The sequence below is a fragment of the Protopterus annectens genome, chromosome 6.part0, assembly GCF_019279795.1.
Source record: "Protopterus annectens isolate FY-2018-M chromosome 6.part0, PAN1.0, whole genome shotgun sequence".
NCBI lineage: Eukaryota > Metazoa > Chordata > Ceratodontiformes > Protopteridae > Protopterus > Protopterus annectens.
In genome coordinates this window covers 429,199,701-429,216,315 of record NC_056737.1, presented here as the reverse complement: position 1 = coordinate 429,216,315, position 16,615 = coordinate 429,199,701, and the positions used below count along the sequence as shown (strand labels likewise).

Below are 16,615 nucleotides of genomic sequence, written 5' to 3'. Positions count from 1 at the left end.
AAAAATTAAATTATATTAAATCAAATAAACCAAAAACATACTTCAGAACATAAGCTAACATTTAATCTTTCATTTCTGTAATTTATCAAGACTTCTTTCAATGAATTACATAAAAATGCCATTTAAATAAATTTACTTAAAAACTCAAGTGACACATCTAATCAAAAAGCAGTAATATGACAATCTTTCTGAATTTAAATCATACTACAAAAGTTTACATCTTTCAAACACTTGTGTTTTAACTAATAATATATATAACATTCATTTTCTGGATAATTTAAAAACTCCCAAAGTTTCTGACATAGAAAACAGTAGCATTATTAAAATCATATCCATAATTGAAATGAAACAAAAAAAAATTATTAAAATCAAACAAAGATGTGGATATAGCTGGTATAATTCCTGAACTAGCTTACTAACAACCTCCTTTCCAGTACTCAGCATGGTTTCCGACCAAACCATAGCACCACCACTGCCTTACTCTCCTTTACAAACACTATCCTTCAGCATAAAAACAATGGCTATCTCTCCTCTGCTACTTTCCTAGACCTATCTAAAGCATTTGACATGGTCCCACACAAACAACTTATCTCTGTCCTCAATAACCTATCCTTCTCACAATCAGTCACCAACTGGTTTCAGAGTTACCTGTCTGACCGCCAACAATCCGTTGTATGGCAGAATGACATATCTCCCCAACTACCTGTCTCCATAGGGGTTCCCCAAGGATCCATCCTTGGTCCCCTACTTTCTCTGTTTACACCAATAATCTAGCCTCTGCCACCAAACATGGCACACTCATCCAATACGCAGATGACTCTACCATCATCTGCTCAGCCCAGTCCCTACCCAAACTGCAAAAGTCACACAGGAAGCCTTTTCCTCTGTTGAAACATGGTTATCCGATGCCCAATTAATACTCAACTCAAACAAAACTAAACTACTCATCTTCCAACCCACCAAACATACTCAAAACAACTCTCACTTTAACATCACAGCAAAAGACAACACCACTATATACCCAACTGAACACACCAAATTGCTAGGAGTGGAAATAGACAATAAACTAAAATTTGACATTCACATATCCATGACCATAAAAACGTCCACAAAAAACTAGGAGCATTATACAGAAATAAACAATTTCTCACCAAAGCAGCAAAGATTTCAATAGCAAATTCCCACTTTATCTCCACCCTACTTTATGCCTCTCCAGTATATACCAACCTAAGGCAATGTGATCTAAACAAGCTAGAGACCTGCTACAACAAAATCGCAAAATTCGCCACAGGGGCATCCTACCGTAGTCACTACTGTCTCTCACTTGCTGAACTGGGCTGGCTTGAACTCCCTCACCTCCTTCAGTGGTATCAACTCTCACTTGCCCACAAACTAGTAAACCATCCACTAAATGTCCCATCCCTCCAGAATCTACTCCAACCCTCTCGCACCACCAGACCACTAAGATCCAGCAACAAAAATCACTTGCAGATCACTAAAGCCAATAACTCTGCTGGTGAAGCCCTATTCTCTTGCACCATAGCCAAATTATGGAACTCACTCCCACCCACAATTACCTCCGTACCATCATGCACCAACTTCAAAACTTTATTAAAAGCGCACCTAAAACATGCTGGCTATGCCCTTGCAACTCCCACTCTAATATCATCCACCCCATCCAACTACTACCTTTCTTTCACCTCCACTAACTACCTTGATGATAGCAAGCTCAGATGCTCATAAGCCTAGTACTTATTATACAGCAGGAACTTCTCATTCTTACATTTGTTAATGCCTGTTATGTACTTCACAGATAAAGATTCTAGTTGTCTACTGATGTACTATGTTCTTCATCTGTAAATATGTTGTAAGTAATTTCTATGTTAAAATGTTAATCGCTATGTAATCCAGTGTAACTACTGTCTGTTTATTTTACTGTGGAGCTTTTCTCCCCGGGCCTCCGCTGAAAATGGACCCACGTCCATTCGGACACTCCCGGTCAACAAATTTAAATAAATAAATAAATAAATAAATAAATAAACTAGTGACTCCTCAACATGTCATAGCTCTGTGATCATCCCGAGGCAAAAATCCTCTTGTGAAAAATGGGCTAAGGAGGGTAGGACTGAGTGAAGTAGGATCAAAAACATGTCACGGTGGATCCCAACCAAGTGGGAGAAGTATGGAGTTGGTAAGTTGGTGGATTCTTTTCTTACTTTTGTATGGCTGTAGCTGTCTGACGGCAGCTTAAGTTACTCAGTGGCAAAAGTTTGCTCTTGCCCACTGCTATGGAGATTTTCTTCAGCTAAAGTCTGCAATGTTTGCTTTGCCTGGAAGGAACATAAGTTTGCACTTTGAAGTGCTCTTTTGCTTTTTCCCATTTCCTCCGTAGAAGTACAGATTGCAGTATGTGTTTGTTTGGGGGCCCAGCTTCAGATGCTTCTGTGAAGAGGGATCTTGATAGAACTGTTTTTTTTCTGACCTGCTTTAGCCATTCCATAAAGTTGTTTTGGCAGCAGCAGAGTTTGTCCCTGGGGTCAGTAATGCTATTCTTTGTTTAGTATTGTTAATTTTACTAATTTGCTGACTTACCAGTTTGTGTCAGGCATATTATTTTATTTGACATTATTTTGTTTTTGAGAAAGGGGCAACAGCCGCATGTACTTAAGCCACTTCGGGGCTGGGTGCAGTAGGAGCAGCTTTAGAGAGCAAAACCTTGCATGTGGATGCCACCCTCAGCTGGCATTCCCTTACCAGTAAGACCACACTTTCAGTGGTAGCATTAGCCCTTATATATGCCCCCCCCCCCAATCAATACTCATTTTCCACATGGGTATCCCTACCAGTTGGAGAACTCCAAAACCTGCTGCCCCTTGCTTCTCCAAGAAAAATAAGGACCATGTAGATGATGTGGGCCTGCAGAGGATTTTGGAGCAAAATGTACAGCCCAATTTGAGTCCGATAATCTAGGCATTTCAAACCTAATCTTCAGAGTACACATGGCTGTGACATCCAGACTTGTTTTGCTTGTCACATACTGGAGAAGGTGAAAATCTGAAAAATCTTTGGAGAAAATTGACCCCCTAATAATTGAGTCATACATTCAAGTTGAACAGCATTGTGTTGTAGTGAGAAAGGTAAATTAACTGTGACTGAGTTAATAGTTTTCTGACTTAGGTTTCAGTATTGCAGTCTCTTGCTGTATTCAACAGAAAACTGAGTCTTGTGCAATGAGCATAGGACAAGTCCTGTTTTCACTAAAATACCTGTCTAGACTCTGTGTTTTTATGAGAAAGTATATATATATATATATATATATATATATATATATATATATATATATATATATATAGAGAGAGAGAGAGAGAACGTACCTCTCAACTGTCCCTGATTTTCAGGGACGTCCCTGATTTTGACTCAAATTTTAGCATTGTCCCTCTTAATCCTTCTTAACACTGGTGCCTTTTGAACAAAAGATGGTGAATTATACTTAACAAGTAATGACAATAATTAAGTGCTGAATACTTATTTTACTTCAGGAAATGTGTATTAATTCACATTGTCTAATTCTGTTAATGTCTCAAGTTAATAGAACTAATATTTTAAAAGTGTCCCCAATTGTCCCTGATTTTTTCTGGGTTTGTCCCTGATTCTGTTGAGATTTGTCCCTGATTGGTTGAGAGCTAGAGAGTGTTCTGACAAGTAATCGTGTAAACTGGTTGGATTGTTTGTTTCTGGCCTTTTAATTACACTTGATACCTTTCCTCCAACTACCTGTTTACTACTTTGCTTGTTCACATCACATTAACAACCTAATCCCTACCTGTTTGTTATGCTAACCTGAGCCTCTGTTGCACCCCCCCCCCCAAGAGTTATAATCTGCATAATTTATCTCTTTTGGGACTTGACAAATCTTACTCTGGATGTTAGTTCCGTACATTCTTGCTATGAGTGAAGAAACTGAGATACAGTGCCTTTTTTATACTCTGGTATAGTACATGGATAGTTATTTTGATATTTTTTACATATTAGAAAAATCTGTCTTGAAGAGTGTGATTAATGTCTGGCTCTCCATGGAGTGAGAGTTGTTGGCACCTACTGAATTTTACAGCTGTACCTGCTATTTGGAGTGATATCAGTAGCTTGCAAGTAAGAGGAGAAGTACACCATACAATAATTTGTACTGTTATTATTAACCAAATATTGCACTAAATACTATTGTTCCTTTAGGAAATATCATTGGTCCATTTCCACCAAAACATTTTATTGTTTATCTGGCAGTTATTGAATATTACTGATGGAGTTTTTCTTCTCTTGACCATAACTTGGTCATCAACCCTGGTCATGATCATGAAGTTGCTTTTATCTTCCTCCATCCTAAACACATAAGCTGTTATCCAGAATATTTGACACAGGGAAAACTCACTTCCCACTAATTACCACATCGATGGGAGCCCACTGAATCCTGAAGACATTATAAGAGATCTGGGGACACAGGTTGACAACAACCTCTCCTTCGACCTCCACTTTTCCACTGTGGTCAGAAAGTCCTATGTGGCACATCTCATTACCAAGGGTTTTGCATCCAAGAAGAAAGAGGTCATCATCTCTCTCTACTCTTTGCTCATTAGACCAATCATAGAGTATAATGCCTCATTTGGCATGTACCTCACTAGACACCTGCAATAGCTGGAGAGGCCACAAAAGTACCTCATGAAGAGGATCCTAGGCCTTAAAAACTCCAGCTATTCTCTGTCTCATATCATTTACTAAGAGGCAATCTCTGCTTTACCTACAAAGCCAAGTCAGACACAGCTCTGTTAGAAATGGTACATCTAAAGAAATCCCAAATCCTCCACACCACACTCTCCAGGGACCTCAACCTCTTTACCACAATCAACAGAACATGCTGGAGGGACAGGTTCATAACTCAGAGACTGTCCATGCTGTGGTATAAACTTCCCATACATGTCAAGTAATGCACCTCACTAGGCCTCTTCAAGAGAAATCTTGATGAGTGGATGGGGAAATAGAAAGTTCACCCTGGGGATCACCCCAGTGGCTCTACTTGATAGAGGCACTGAGAACTAATGTCAGGTGGCACAATGCCAGGGCACTACAATGGGCTAGGCTTGTAAAGGCTCCAGAGCCATTAGCCTGGTGCACACCTATGAGCCTAAATATGTAAACTATTTCCACAAAAAGTAATACCTTTATTCCTCAGTGCATTAAATACAATTTGGAATAATTTCATTACTCCCCATCATAGAAATATTCTCTGGTATCTCATTTTCCCAAAAATAATGCTTTATCACTTTGTTTGGCTTACAGACCAATATCCTTTTAAATGTGGATTACAAAATCTTTTTGTCAGTTTTAGCAGACAGATTAAACAATTGTATTTACAACTTAATTAATGAAGATCGGGTAGGTTTTATACCTAAAAGACAAATTCAAGATAATATCAAAAGACTAACAACAGTCATAAATTTAGCAAATAAAATAAATGTTGATTTAACTTTAATGAGCCTTTGACATGATTAACTGGAACTTTCTTTTTAAATCCTTAGATTATTTTGCATTTTCTCAGGAATTCAGAACTTTAATCAAACATATTTATTTAGGTACAAAGCTTTTCTTAAAACAGTATCATGTATTTTTGATGCATTTCACATACTGAAAGGGACAAATCAAGGTTGTCTGCCAAGAATGTCCACTTTCACCTATTTTATTTGCTTTAGGGATTGAAATGTTTGCTGTAGCCATAAGATCCAATAACCATATTCATTGGTTTTGCTTAAAAGGAGAGTATCAGTCTAAAATAATGTTATTTGTGGATGATATGTTACTAACAGTTTCAAAGTTAGATATAACTATTCCAGAAATATTTAATATCATTGAAAATTTGAGGAAAAATTGGGTCTTCATTTTAACAATAATAAAATTAATTTTTATTAATTAGTAGTAATACATCCATGTCTATGGTTATGGATTTTTTTAGGTAATGAGTCCATAAAAAATGGAATATCTTAGAGTTATTTTAGAGACATCCTGGGATATAATTAGATATATTATTTTTGACAATGTATTAACAGAGATTAATAAACTTATTCAGATATGGAATACCCGCGGTGGTGGTGCTGAGGTAGCGTTGTCGCCTCACAGTAAGACGCTGTCCGGTTCGAGTCGCAGCTAGAGCGTCTTCTGCATGGAGACATGCGTGAATGGGTGTACCTTCATTGAAGGTTGTGCGTCAGGCCTGGCAAGCCGGTACGTAAAAATCAACTGCCAATCATTAGCGGACCGGAGTTCCGCTGTGGTGACCCCTAACCGGGAAAAGCCGAAAGGCACAAACTATTCAGATATGGAATAAGCAGATTGACAATTTTGAAGAAAGACTCCAACATATTAAAATGGCCATATTGTTGTTTTATATCATTCATAGTACTGCTATTTCACCTTCTAAATCACAGCTAAATAAATTTGATGATATGTTACTAAAATGTCCGTAGGCCTTCAAGAGGCTTAGAATTGCATATAATCATCATATAAGGGAATGGGATAGGGGACCTATTAACTCTTCAGACCTGAAACAAGTAATCTCCGTGGTATGCCTTAGGTCTCACGCAACCCACTACACAGGTATAGTGGGTCCAAAATAAAACAGTGGAAGAAACTTCTCTGTGTGGAAGTTTTTCAATTCTTGTGTATCTAGTTAATCACTATATATTAAAAAGTAGAAAAAAATCAGAAAATGGTAGTAGAAGTAGCTAATTTAAAAATGTTCTAAATCATTATTTTGAAATATTATTAATATTACACATAATTATTAACTCTATTAGGTATTCAGAAGTAATTCAAGCAGGGTAAACAGTCTCTTTCCAGTTGAAAATTCTTTATCAAGCACACAGAGAAATGATCCAAACAAAACAAAAAATAAACAGAATGATAGTCTCACCCCAAAGTTTCTGACTAATATACCTATTATCAGGTATGGGAGTGGTTTATTTAGTTGTAAAACAAAGTGTAATGGTATACATGTTACTACACTAAAAACCCTTCCCCCATCCTTATCAGTGTGATATTTGTGCTGGTATTGTCCTACTTTCTAAATGTCCTAATAATTTAAACCTTATGCACTTTAAATAAAATGAATAATGATGTGGTACTTCTTATTAAACAGATTATTGTTAAACAAAGTCTGTGAATTTATCAAAGACATTAAAATACATGGTTGGAAATATTTAACCATTAGATCCTTTGGCAATCAAAATGAATTATATTTTGTTATCTAAAAAAATGCATTGCCCATAACATAATCTATTTCTATAAATTGTTGTTAACAAAAAAAGTCACTTTTGTTAATGGTTTCATTCATTGATTCCTTTTCAGATTTTTAAGGAATATATTTTAATAGAGTAGAAATAAAGAATTGGAAGAAGTATTTCATTAGTTGATGCAATTGTTTTAATAAGGGAACTTTGAAATCTGTTATAGAAATTTAGTCAGAGGTTTGAATAGATTAGAGTGAATGGTTTAAGATGCAAGACATAAGATCTTATGTATTAGAAATGTTTAGGAGCAGCCTACAATTAAATGATAATATAACAGTAATGATAATAATATTCCTAATTTAATAAATTATTTATGTTATATTATTTTTAACTGCGGTGGTGGTGCTGCGGTAGCGTTGTCGCCTCATAGCAAGACGTTGTCCCGTTCGATTCTCAGCTAAAGCGTCTTCTGTGTGGAGGCATGCATGAATGGGTGTGCCTTCATTGAAGGTTGTGTGTCAGGGCTGGTAACCCGGTATGTAAAAATCCACTACCAATCATTAGCGGACCGAGTTCCGTGTGGCGACCCCTAACCGGGAAAAGCCGAAAGACACAAATAAATTTATGTTATATTATTTTTAAAAACAAAACAGGTTCTTCTATTCTCTCTGACTTGTATAAGATTTTGATGTAAAAAAGAGAACTTAAATGATAATCTATGGAATCACTTATTGCAAGACAGAGCTAACATTCTGTCTTATAAAGATATTTCATTAATGTTAAAATCAATAAATAATACTTTGGTTCATCCATGGAGAATTTTCACAAGGAGATGTTTAAGTAGATCTTTTTATATACCACATATTTTAGTAAAAATATGTAAATCCCATAAATGTTGCTGTTGACATAAAAACAATTGTAAGCAGATTGGATTCTTATTATGTATAATAGTTCATTTTTATTATCTTATTGTCAAAAATAATATTGTTTTACATGCAATATGGACAGACACGTTTTCAGTTTTAAAAGATTTGATCTTCAATTCTCCAATAACAAATATTGTGAAAAAAAATCAGTACTTCCTTTTATGGACTGTACTAGATATTGCAGGAAAGACCATGAAAATGGAACATGGCAATCAAACATCTCTCCACAGTTTGGGGAATTCACATCTATGTTAATAACTGCCTAATGAGGAGTTTGAAGGTAAAAAACAAATATCACCATCATTAATTGTCTCCAATCCTTGGACAAAAGTTTAACAATTACTGGGTATGTAAATTTAATCATTGTTTAAATATTTAAATTATACTATACTATCAACTTGTTTGAAATGAACTATAGTTATCTGTATAGTATGCATAATATGTATATAGTATAAGTAGTTAATAAGGGGTTAATTTTAAGAATAATAGATACAATTGTTTATTCATATCAATACATTTTGGAATTTAATGTAAATAATAATTTATTAATCATCATCATCTTCTTTCGGCTGTTCCTGTTAGGGGTTGCCACTGCGGATCATCTGTTTCCATTTCTTCCTGACCTCTGCATCTTGCTCTGTCACACCAACCACCTGCATGTCCTCTCTCACCACATCCATAAACCTTATCTTAGGCCTTCCTCTTTTCCTGTTACCTGGTAGCTTCATCCTTAGCATCTTTTTCCCAATATACTCAGCATCCCTCCTCAGCACATGTCCAAACCAATGTAATCTTGCCTCTCTGGCTTTGTCTCCAAACCTTCCAACCTGGGCTGACCCTCTAATATACTTATTCCTAATCCTGTCCACCCTTGTCACATCCAGTGCAAAGCTTAACATCTTTAATCTTTAAATAATAATTTATTAATAAACTTTTAAAATAAAAAGCACTAACAAAAATGCGTGTTTTAATAAAAATAAAAAATTAAAACATTTCTAGCAGTACAATAGCCAGTATACAAAACTTTAAAATACTAAAATATGAAATAAAAACTTAACCTTTTTAAAGGTCTTAATCTCTACACACTTTTAAAAGTTAGTTGGCCTTGAAGGTGATTGGCATATAACCTTATTCATCATACCAGCTATTTATTTTCTTAAAGGCTGCTCTCCTAGCATCTAGTTTAGCTCTCTCTGAATCAGGAAACAAAATTTTTTAATACAATCAATAAGCTTTTTTTATGCTTTTAATATGTATTCAGATTTTTTTCTTGCTAGCACATTATAGAAGAAAGAGCTGATTTGGTAGATAAAATTAAATACATAGTATCCAGAAATGAATGAGGTATTGAATTTAGAGCACATATATTTTGAGGGAACATAGTACTCCCATCAAAAATATGTTTTAGCAATATAAGTCTTTCTAACATAAATTTGTCCCATCTTTGCAAACACAGAGACATCACATTTTTCTAACAGAACAATAAAACCATGTTATTGGCTCACTGATGACTCCCTCTTTCATCCCGTTCTTGGTCACCAAATGCATGAGCTGCCCCCCCCCCCCCACCCCCATAACTAAAATTACACTCTTGCACATTTGAGAACATTATTCCCATTCTAGCCACATTTCTTGTGTTATGGTATAGGAGAAACCAATTAGTATAAAATCCAGGCCCATTCATCTGTTCTGTTCTAAGGACCACTTAAATGCATTTGCTTCAAAATCCTGAGACTCTGAGGACAGGATAGGTGGATGGACCTAGTTCATTCTAATTACTTACCATCCAGAGGGATTTTTTTGTACAGTTAACTACTGTGTGATCCTTTCAGAGGAATTCAGTATAAGATTACTTATGATTTAGAAAAGGGATGCATGTTATACAATTCTTCCTTTTATACATGGATACTTGATTATTGCAATGTGAGTCTATATAAGGCTCTGTTTATATGGTCAATCTGCTCAGTGGCTCTACATGAGGATACTGACTTTACCATTCCATGATAATTTTTTTTAGTGTATTCACTAGGGTTCAAATTATATCATTCACCCATGCTGACACTGCACAAAAGTACTGATTACAATATTCTTTAGGGCTGATTCATTGCCAGGTACTGTCTGGGGATACTCATAATATATCCTTTTAAATGTGATTTTGCTTAGGAGTACTGGTTATATGACCCTTCTGGTGTGTTTCTGTACTAGGATACTGATTTTATGATCTTACTAGTAAGATGCTATATATCAGGACATGATGATGCACAAGGGTGTTAATTATATAAGCCTACTTAGTGCTACCATTCAGGTTTGTGGACTGTTTGATCCTATCATAACATGCTCTATAGATGTACTGTTATAATATCCTACCACAATGATGACACACATGTTTACTGTTTATATGATCCTGTCATGATATGCTGCATATGAGTACTGATTATATAATCCTGACAGGTGATGTCAGACATCACAAGAAAATTGATTACATGATGCTGTGAGATGACGGTGTCATTCAGGTCTACTGATTATGCAATCCAACCACAATGCTGTTGCAGCTCCAGGATACGGATTATATGATCCTGGGGTGATTCCATACAGATGCACTCATTTTCTGATTCTGCCATAATGATCGTAGACAGAAATGTACTGATTGTATGATCTGTCTTGTAGGGCCCAAATGTTGGAAGAAACCCTGCAGCTGCATGAATATCTACGTGAGTCCAATGAGCTTGAGGAATGGCTAAACCAGCAGAAGCAGATTGCCAGCTCTGAAGACTATGGAAATGATTATGAACATGTACAGGTAAGAAGGAGGGTGTGCCAAACCTCTTACTGTATTCCTGTATTAATAAGAATGTAGAAAGTCAGGGCAAATATCATAAGGTGACTAACATGAAAGGTAAAACCTTTTCTTTCGGCTGCTCCCGTCAGGGGTTGTCACAGCAGATCAACTGTTTCCATTTCTTCCTGTCCTCTGCATCTTGTTTTGTCACGCCAACCACCTGCATGTCCTCTCTTACCACATCCATAAACCTTATCTTAGGCCTTCCTCTTTTCCTGTTACCTGGCAGCTTCATCCTTAGCATCTTTTTCCTAATATACTCTGCATCCCTCCTCAGCACATGTCCAAACCAATGTAATCTTGCCTCTCTGGCTTTGTCTCCAAACCTTCCAACCTGGGCTGACGCTCTAATATACTTATTCCTAATCCTGTCCATCCTCGTCACACCCAGTGCAAATCTTAACATCTTCAACTCTGCTACATCAAGCTCTGACTCCTGCCTTTTTGTCAATGCCACTGTCTCCAACCCATATAACATAGCTGGTCTCACTACCCTCTTGTAGACCTTCCCTTTCACTCTTACTGGTACTCGTCTGTCACAAATCACTCATGACACTCTTCTCCACCCTCTCCATCCTGCCTGTACTCTCTTCTTCACCTCTCTTCCACACTCACCATTACTCTGAACTGTTGATCCCAAGTATTTAAACTCATCCACCTTCGCCATCTCTACTCCCTGCATCCTCATCATTCCTCTATCCTCCCTCTCATTCACACACATATATTCTGTCTTAGTCCTGCTGACCTTCATTCCTCCTCTCTCTAGAGCATATCTCCACCTCTCCAGGGTCTCCTCCATCTGTTTCCTACACTCATTACAGATCACAATGTCATCTGTAAACATCATAGTCCATGGGGACTCCTGTCTGATCTCGTCTGTCAACCTGTCCATCACCATTACAAATAAGAAAGGGCTCAGAGCTGATCCTTGATGTAATCCCACCTCCACCTTAAAAGCATCTGTCACTCCCCCCACAGACCTCACTTCTGTCACACTACCCTCGTACATATCCTGTACCACTCTTACATACTTCTCTGACACTCCCGACTTCCTCATATAATACCACAACTCCTCTCTAGGCACCCTGTCATATGCTGTCTCTAAATCCACAAAGACACAATGCAACTCCTTCTGACCTTCTCTGTACTTCTCCATCAACACTCTCAAAGCAAACATCGCATCTGTGGTGCTCTTTCCTGGCATGAAACCATACTGCTGATCACTAATCATCACCTCCCTTCTTAACCTAGCTTCCACTACTCTTTCCCATAACTTCATGCTGTGACTGATGAATTTAATCCCTTTGTAGTTACTGCACATCACCCTTATTCTTAAAAATCAGTACCAAAACACCTTTTCTCCATTCCTCAGGCATCCTCTCACTTTCCAAGATTTTATTAAACAATCTACTTAAAAACTCCCCTGCCATTTCACCTAAACACCTCCATGCTTCCACAGGTATGTCATCTGGACCAACAGCCTTTCCATTCTTCATCCTCTTCATAGCTATCCTTACTTCCTCCTTGCTAATCCACTGCACTTCATGATTCACTATCCGCACATCATCCAACCTTCTCTCCCTCTCATTCTCTTCATTCATCAGCCCCTCAAAGTACTCTTTCCATCTGCTCAACACACTCTCCTCGCTTGTGAGTATGTCTCCCTCATTATCCTTTATCACCTTTACCTGCTGCACATCTTTACTAGCTCGGTCCCTCTGTCTAGCCAATCAGTACAGGAAAACCTCAAAACTCAGAAAAACAACAGACTCAGAATCTGTAAGAAATAAGGATTTCAAAGACTAGTATAAAGGATCACTGAGAAACTGTAGTGGATACTTGAGTTACCTAGAAGCATTTCTTCCTGTAGTTTTTAAAAATATGCATATTCAGTAAATGGTCTAAACTGGAGTAATTTGAAAGATATTGTAATGTTGTAGTTGTTGTTGTGTCTTTCGGCTTTTCCCGGTTAGGGGTCGCCACAGTGGAACTCCGGTCCGCTAATGATTGGTAGTTGATTTTTACGTGCCGAGTTACCAGCCCTGATGCACTATTGTAATAAAGTAGCAAATTTTAAATTAAGGTGATAGTGCATAAATGAGTCACAGACAATCAAAATCTAGGTTTCTAGGCATAATTAATATGACATTTATATTAAAAATTAAATTCTGGAGAAAAACATGAGAAAACTATTGGAATTAATGAAATTTGATTAGCAGAGTGCACAGAATAGTGTAAGTACTGCAAAGATGCCACATACTTCCATATACAAAGTGTACAATGCCATGGGCAGTAGAAGCAGCAGGCAGGTATTAACATAAAGCTTCATTCTATAGTTTTATCAGTTTTCTTATTCCTTCACTGTGGGTTTATCCATATTCTGAAATCTTCCCATAATCTCACATCTGCTTCAGAGCAAGAAACAATAAGCCTATCCTGTCTGTCCTTTTATGTACATTTAACTTTCTATCTCCCCTCCCCTCTCCTACCACCATCCCTACCTTCCCCTTTACTCTTTCTTTTAACCTTTCCCAGGCCCTGTTGAAAGTCACTGTGGGTTTTCTCTCTACTACCTATTGTAGTGGGTCATTCTGGAGTTCAGCAACTCTCTCTCTGTGAAAAAGTATTTTTAGAGATCCAGGAAGCAGTTAATCCCTTTAATCTAGTGCCTGTCCCCTTTCTTGTTGTACTGTGCATTATGTTTATGATGATCTATCCCCATCTCTGTGATAAGATCCTGCATACCAGTATCATGTCTCTATCATCATATCCCTTCCTCTTCAACTCTTGGAGCTTTCTAGTAACTTACCTTTGGATTCCCTCCAAGAGTTTGCCACCCCTTTCCATATACAGCATTCAGAGCTGCACAGAAATCCAATCTGTGGTCTAACCTGTGTCTTATTGAATTAAAAATATCACCTCTTTGTTTTTGCTCAGAATCTGTAAGCAATAAAGATTTAAAAGATTACTATAGAGCATTATTGAGAAAGTATAGTGAAAGCTTGGGATACCCAGAAGCATTTATTCTGTAGTTTTTAAAAATATGCATGTTCAGTGAATGGTCTAAATCTGAGTAACTCGAATGATATTTTAATAAAGTAGCAAGAGAAAAAGTACACAGCACTGTTGGAAAGCCTATTTCCTCTCACTCTGCTCCAGATAACCAGTTCAGACATAATCAACACCCCCAAAGCGCTACTCTTTTGTCATCAGTTATGTTCACTCTGGCTGATGCTTTATTTCAGCATTGTTGGGGCCTAAGTGAAGTATTTTGCATTTTTCATTGAACCTCAGCTGCTTGCTTTCTAAATAGATGTTCAGCCTTTTAAAATCCTTCATAGATTCTTCACTATCCCTCACAGCTGTACCAATGTGTGTGCTGTCATCAAAGAGGTCCATTATTTTCTTTTGTTCTCTTTTCCCTTGGGTATGCCTGAGACAAATACACTGAAGAGTACTGACCCACTGGACACTTTCTTCATTTCTGATATTGCTCAAACTTTTTGGTCTACTATTAAACCATTAGAGTATCCACTTCCTTAGTTATGGGTCTACATCCAACCCCTGAAGTTCTCCTACCAGTATAAAGTGTATGTCTGAGTCCAAGTCATTGATAAAGTCCAAATAGACTACATCTATCTTTCCTCTCTTGTCAAGGTAACTTTTAGCTTGGCCAAAAATCTGGATTAGATTGGACTGACAGCTTCTAATGGCCATGAATCTACATTGTTTGATATCGGCATCCTCTAAAAATGCTGGCAACCTTCCCCTCAGGATTTTCACCTTGAAGTTCCACTGCTGTTAAGCTAACAGGCCTGCAATTCCCCATATTGTTTCTGCTTTCCTAGTTGAATAAGGGTATCTCAATACCTGTATCTTACTACCTATCTTCCAGTCCACTAGCACTTCTGTAGTAGCCAGTGCTCTTCTGAAGATCTACATGAAGGGGACTGCTTACTCACTGGACAGATTTCTGAGGAATGTAAGAGATATCCCATTTGGTCCTTGAGCTTCATTCTTCCTAAAGGCAACAAGTTCCTTTTTGCCAATTCAGTCTCCATTCTCATGTCTGTCCACTCTTCTCCCCATTGTGCACTGGCTGTGTCCCAGCATAATACCCTCTCTCTGCTCTCCTGCTTTCCTTTGTAAAGACCAAAGCAAACCATTAATTTAGTATCTCTCCTTTTTCCTAGTCTTCAGTGATCTGCCTTCCACCTTTGTTTGGCCTGGACAGTTCTGTCCATTTTACCTTTTGCTGAGCATATTAATTTAAATGTAATACTTTTCATTAAAATATATTATTATACAAAGTCTGCACTACTGTCAAATTTTGAGGATAATAGCACAAATGTCATGGCTACTATCTTTTCCCATGGTAATGTATGCACTCAAAAGCAAGTGAGGTCATTGCATTATGAGTAACCCTAGTTTTGTGTCATAATTGTTGAAACAGGATTCTCCAAATTCATTTTACTGAATCTGTCAGATATCTAGAATAATACCTTTCCATCAGCTGGTAAAGCCTTAGAAAGCTTCTTAGTTAGGAATGTTGAAGCCTCCTGCCTGGCTTCAATCGAATTATAATTACTTAATAATAAAAAGTATCTTTCTTTTCATCACATTTGGTTACAGTAAACTTCAGTGAGTCCCTACCAACTCCTTTGCTAGCCAGAACAAAACTGATGGTGTATTTAATGAAGGTTATAGACCATTTAGGGACATTGTAAGACAACAAGCTGCCCTGCTGGCTCAGATAGAAAAGAAGCAACTCAGGCACTTTTCTGTGTGGTTTTGCAGGAATAGTAACAATTGGAATGACTGCAGTGAAATTTGGTAATGGTCAGTTGTAGCAACCATAGATATACTCCGCACAAGCAGTGTAATTATTAGTTATGCTGTTTGAAGTGGCAGTATTAGGAGCTACTTAACTTGCTTCTCCTTCCTCACAAATGTGAAAACCCAGAAGAGTTTTATATTAGTCGGTGGGGGGGAGTAAAGCAGCCCCCCACAGCAACACAGGCAGACTTTAATAGATCGTATGGGAAATAGAGGAGCTGTTCACAAAGGCAAAGAATGTGGATAAGTTATAACTGGTCACTGCAAGTAACCAATGCTGTGCAGTTTTACACTTTTATTTTAGAGAAAATATGACATGTCTAACAAGGTGTTAGGTTAGGTGCACATGTGAACAAAAGTCTGTTATAATTTGTTTTCTTCAGACAACAGTTTATTTGGAATCCTGTGAAAGCCAGTATGGAAGCATTGCAGTGTGTGTGTGTGTGTGTGTGTGTGTGTGTGTGTGTGTGTGTGTGTGTGTGTGTGTGTGTGTGTGTGTGTGTGTGTATATGTATATGTGTATGTCTATTACATATACTGAGTGTAGGACCTGTAGAACTCAGAGTAGTGAAATGATGAAGGATAAGAATATAATTACTGGGATATATTCTCATTTTGTATCCCTCATCTAAACGCCACACTTAGAGTTCGTCCCCTCTACTCTGCCAAAGTGTACTGTTTCTTGCAAATATGAAAGCAAGCAAAATGAGTTGACTGTAAAGGTTTTGAATATTAATATT

At 37.4% G+C, this 16,615-nt stretch overlaps 1 protein-coding gene across 1 annotated transcript in view; it reads left to right on the top strand.

Annotated features, from left to right (window-relative positions):
• Positions 1-16,615, top strand: part of SPTBN5 (spectrin beta, non-erythrocytic 5) — a 1,783,454-nt gene that overhangs the window by 635,192 nt on the left and 1,131,647 nt on the right. Inside the window, exon 29 of the mRNA XM_044073536.1 lies at positions 10,868-11,000. Coding sequence (XP_043929471.1) covers positions 10,868-11,000 — 133 coding nt within the window. The remainder of the gene's footprint in view (positions 1-10,867; positions 11,001-16,615) is intronic.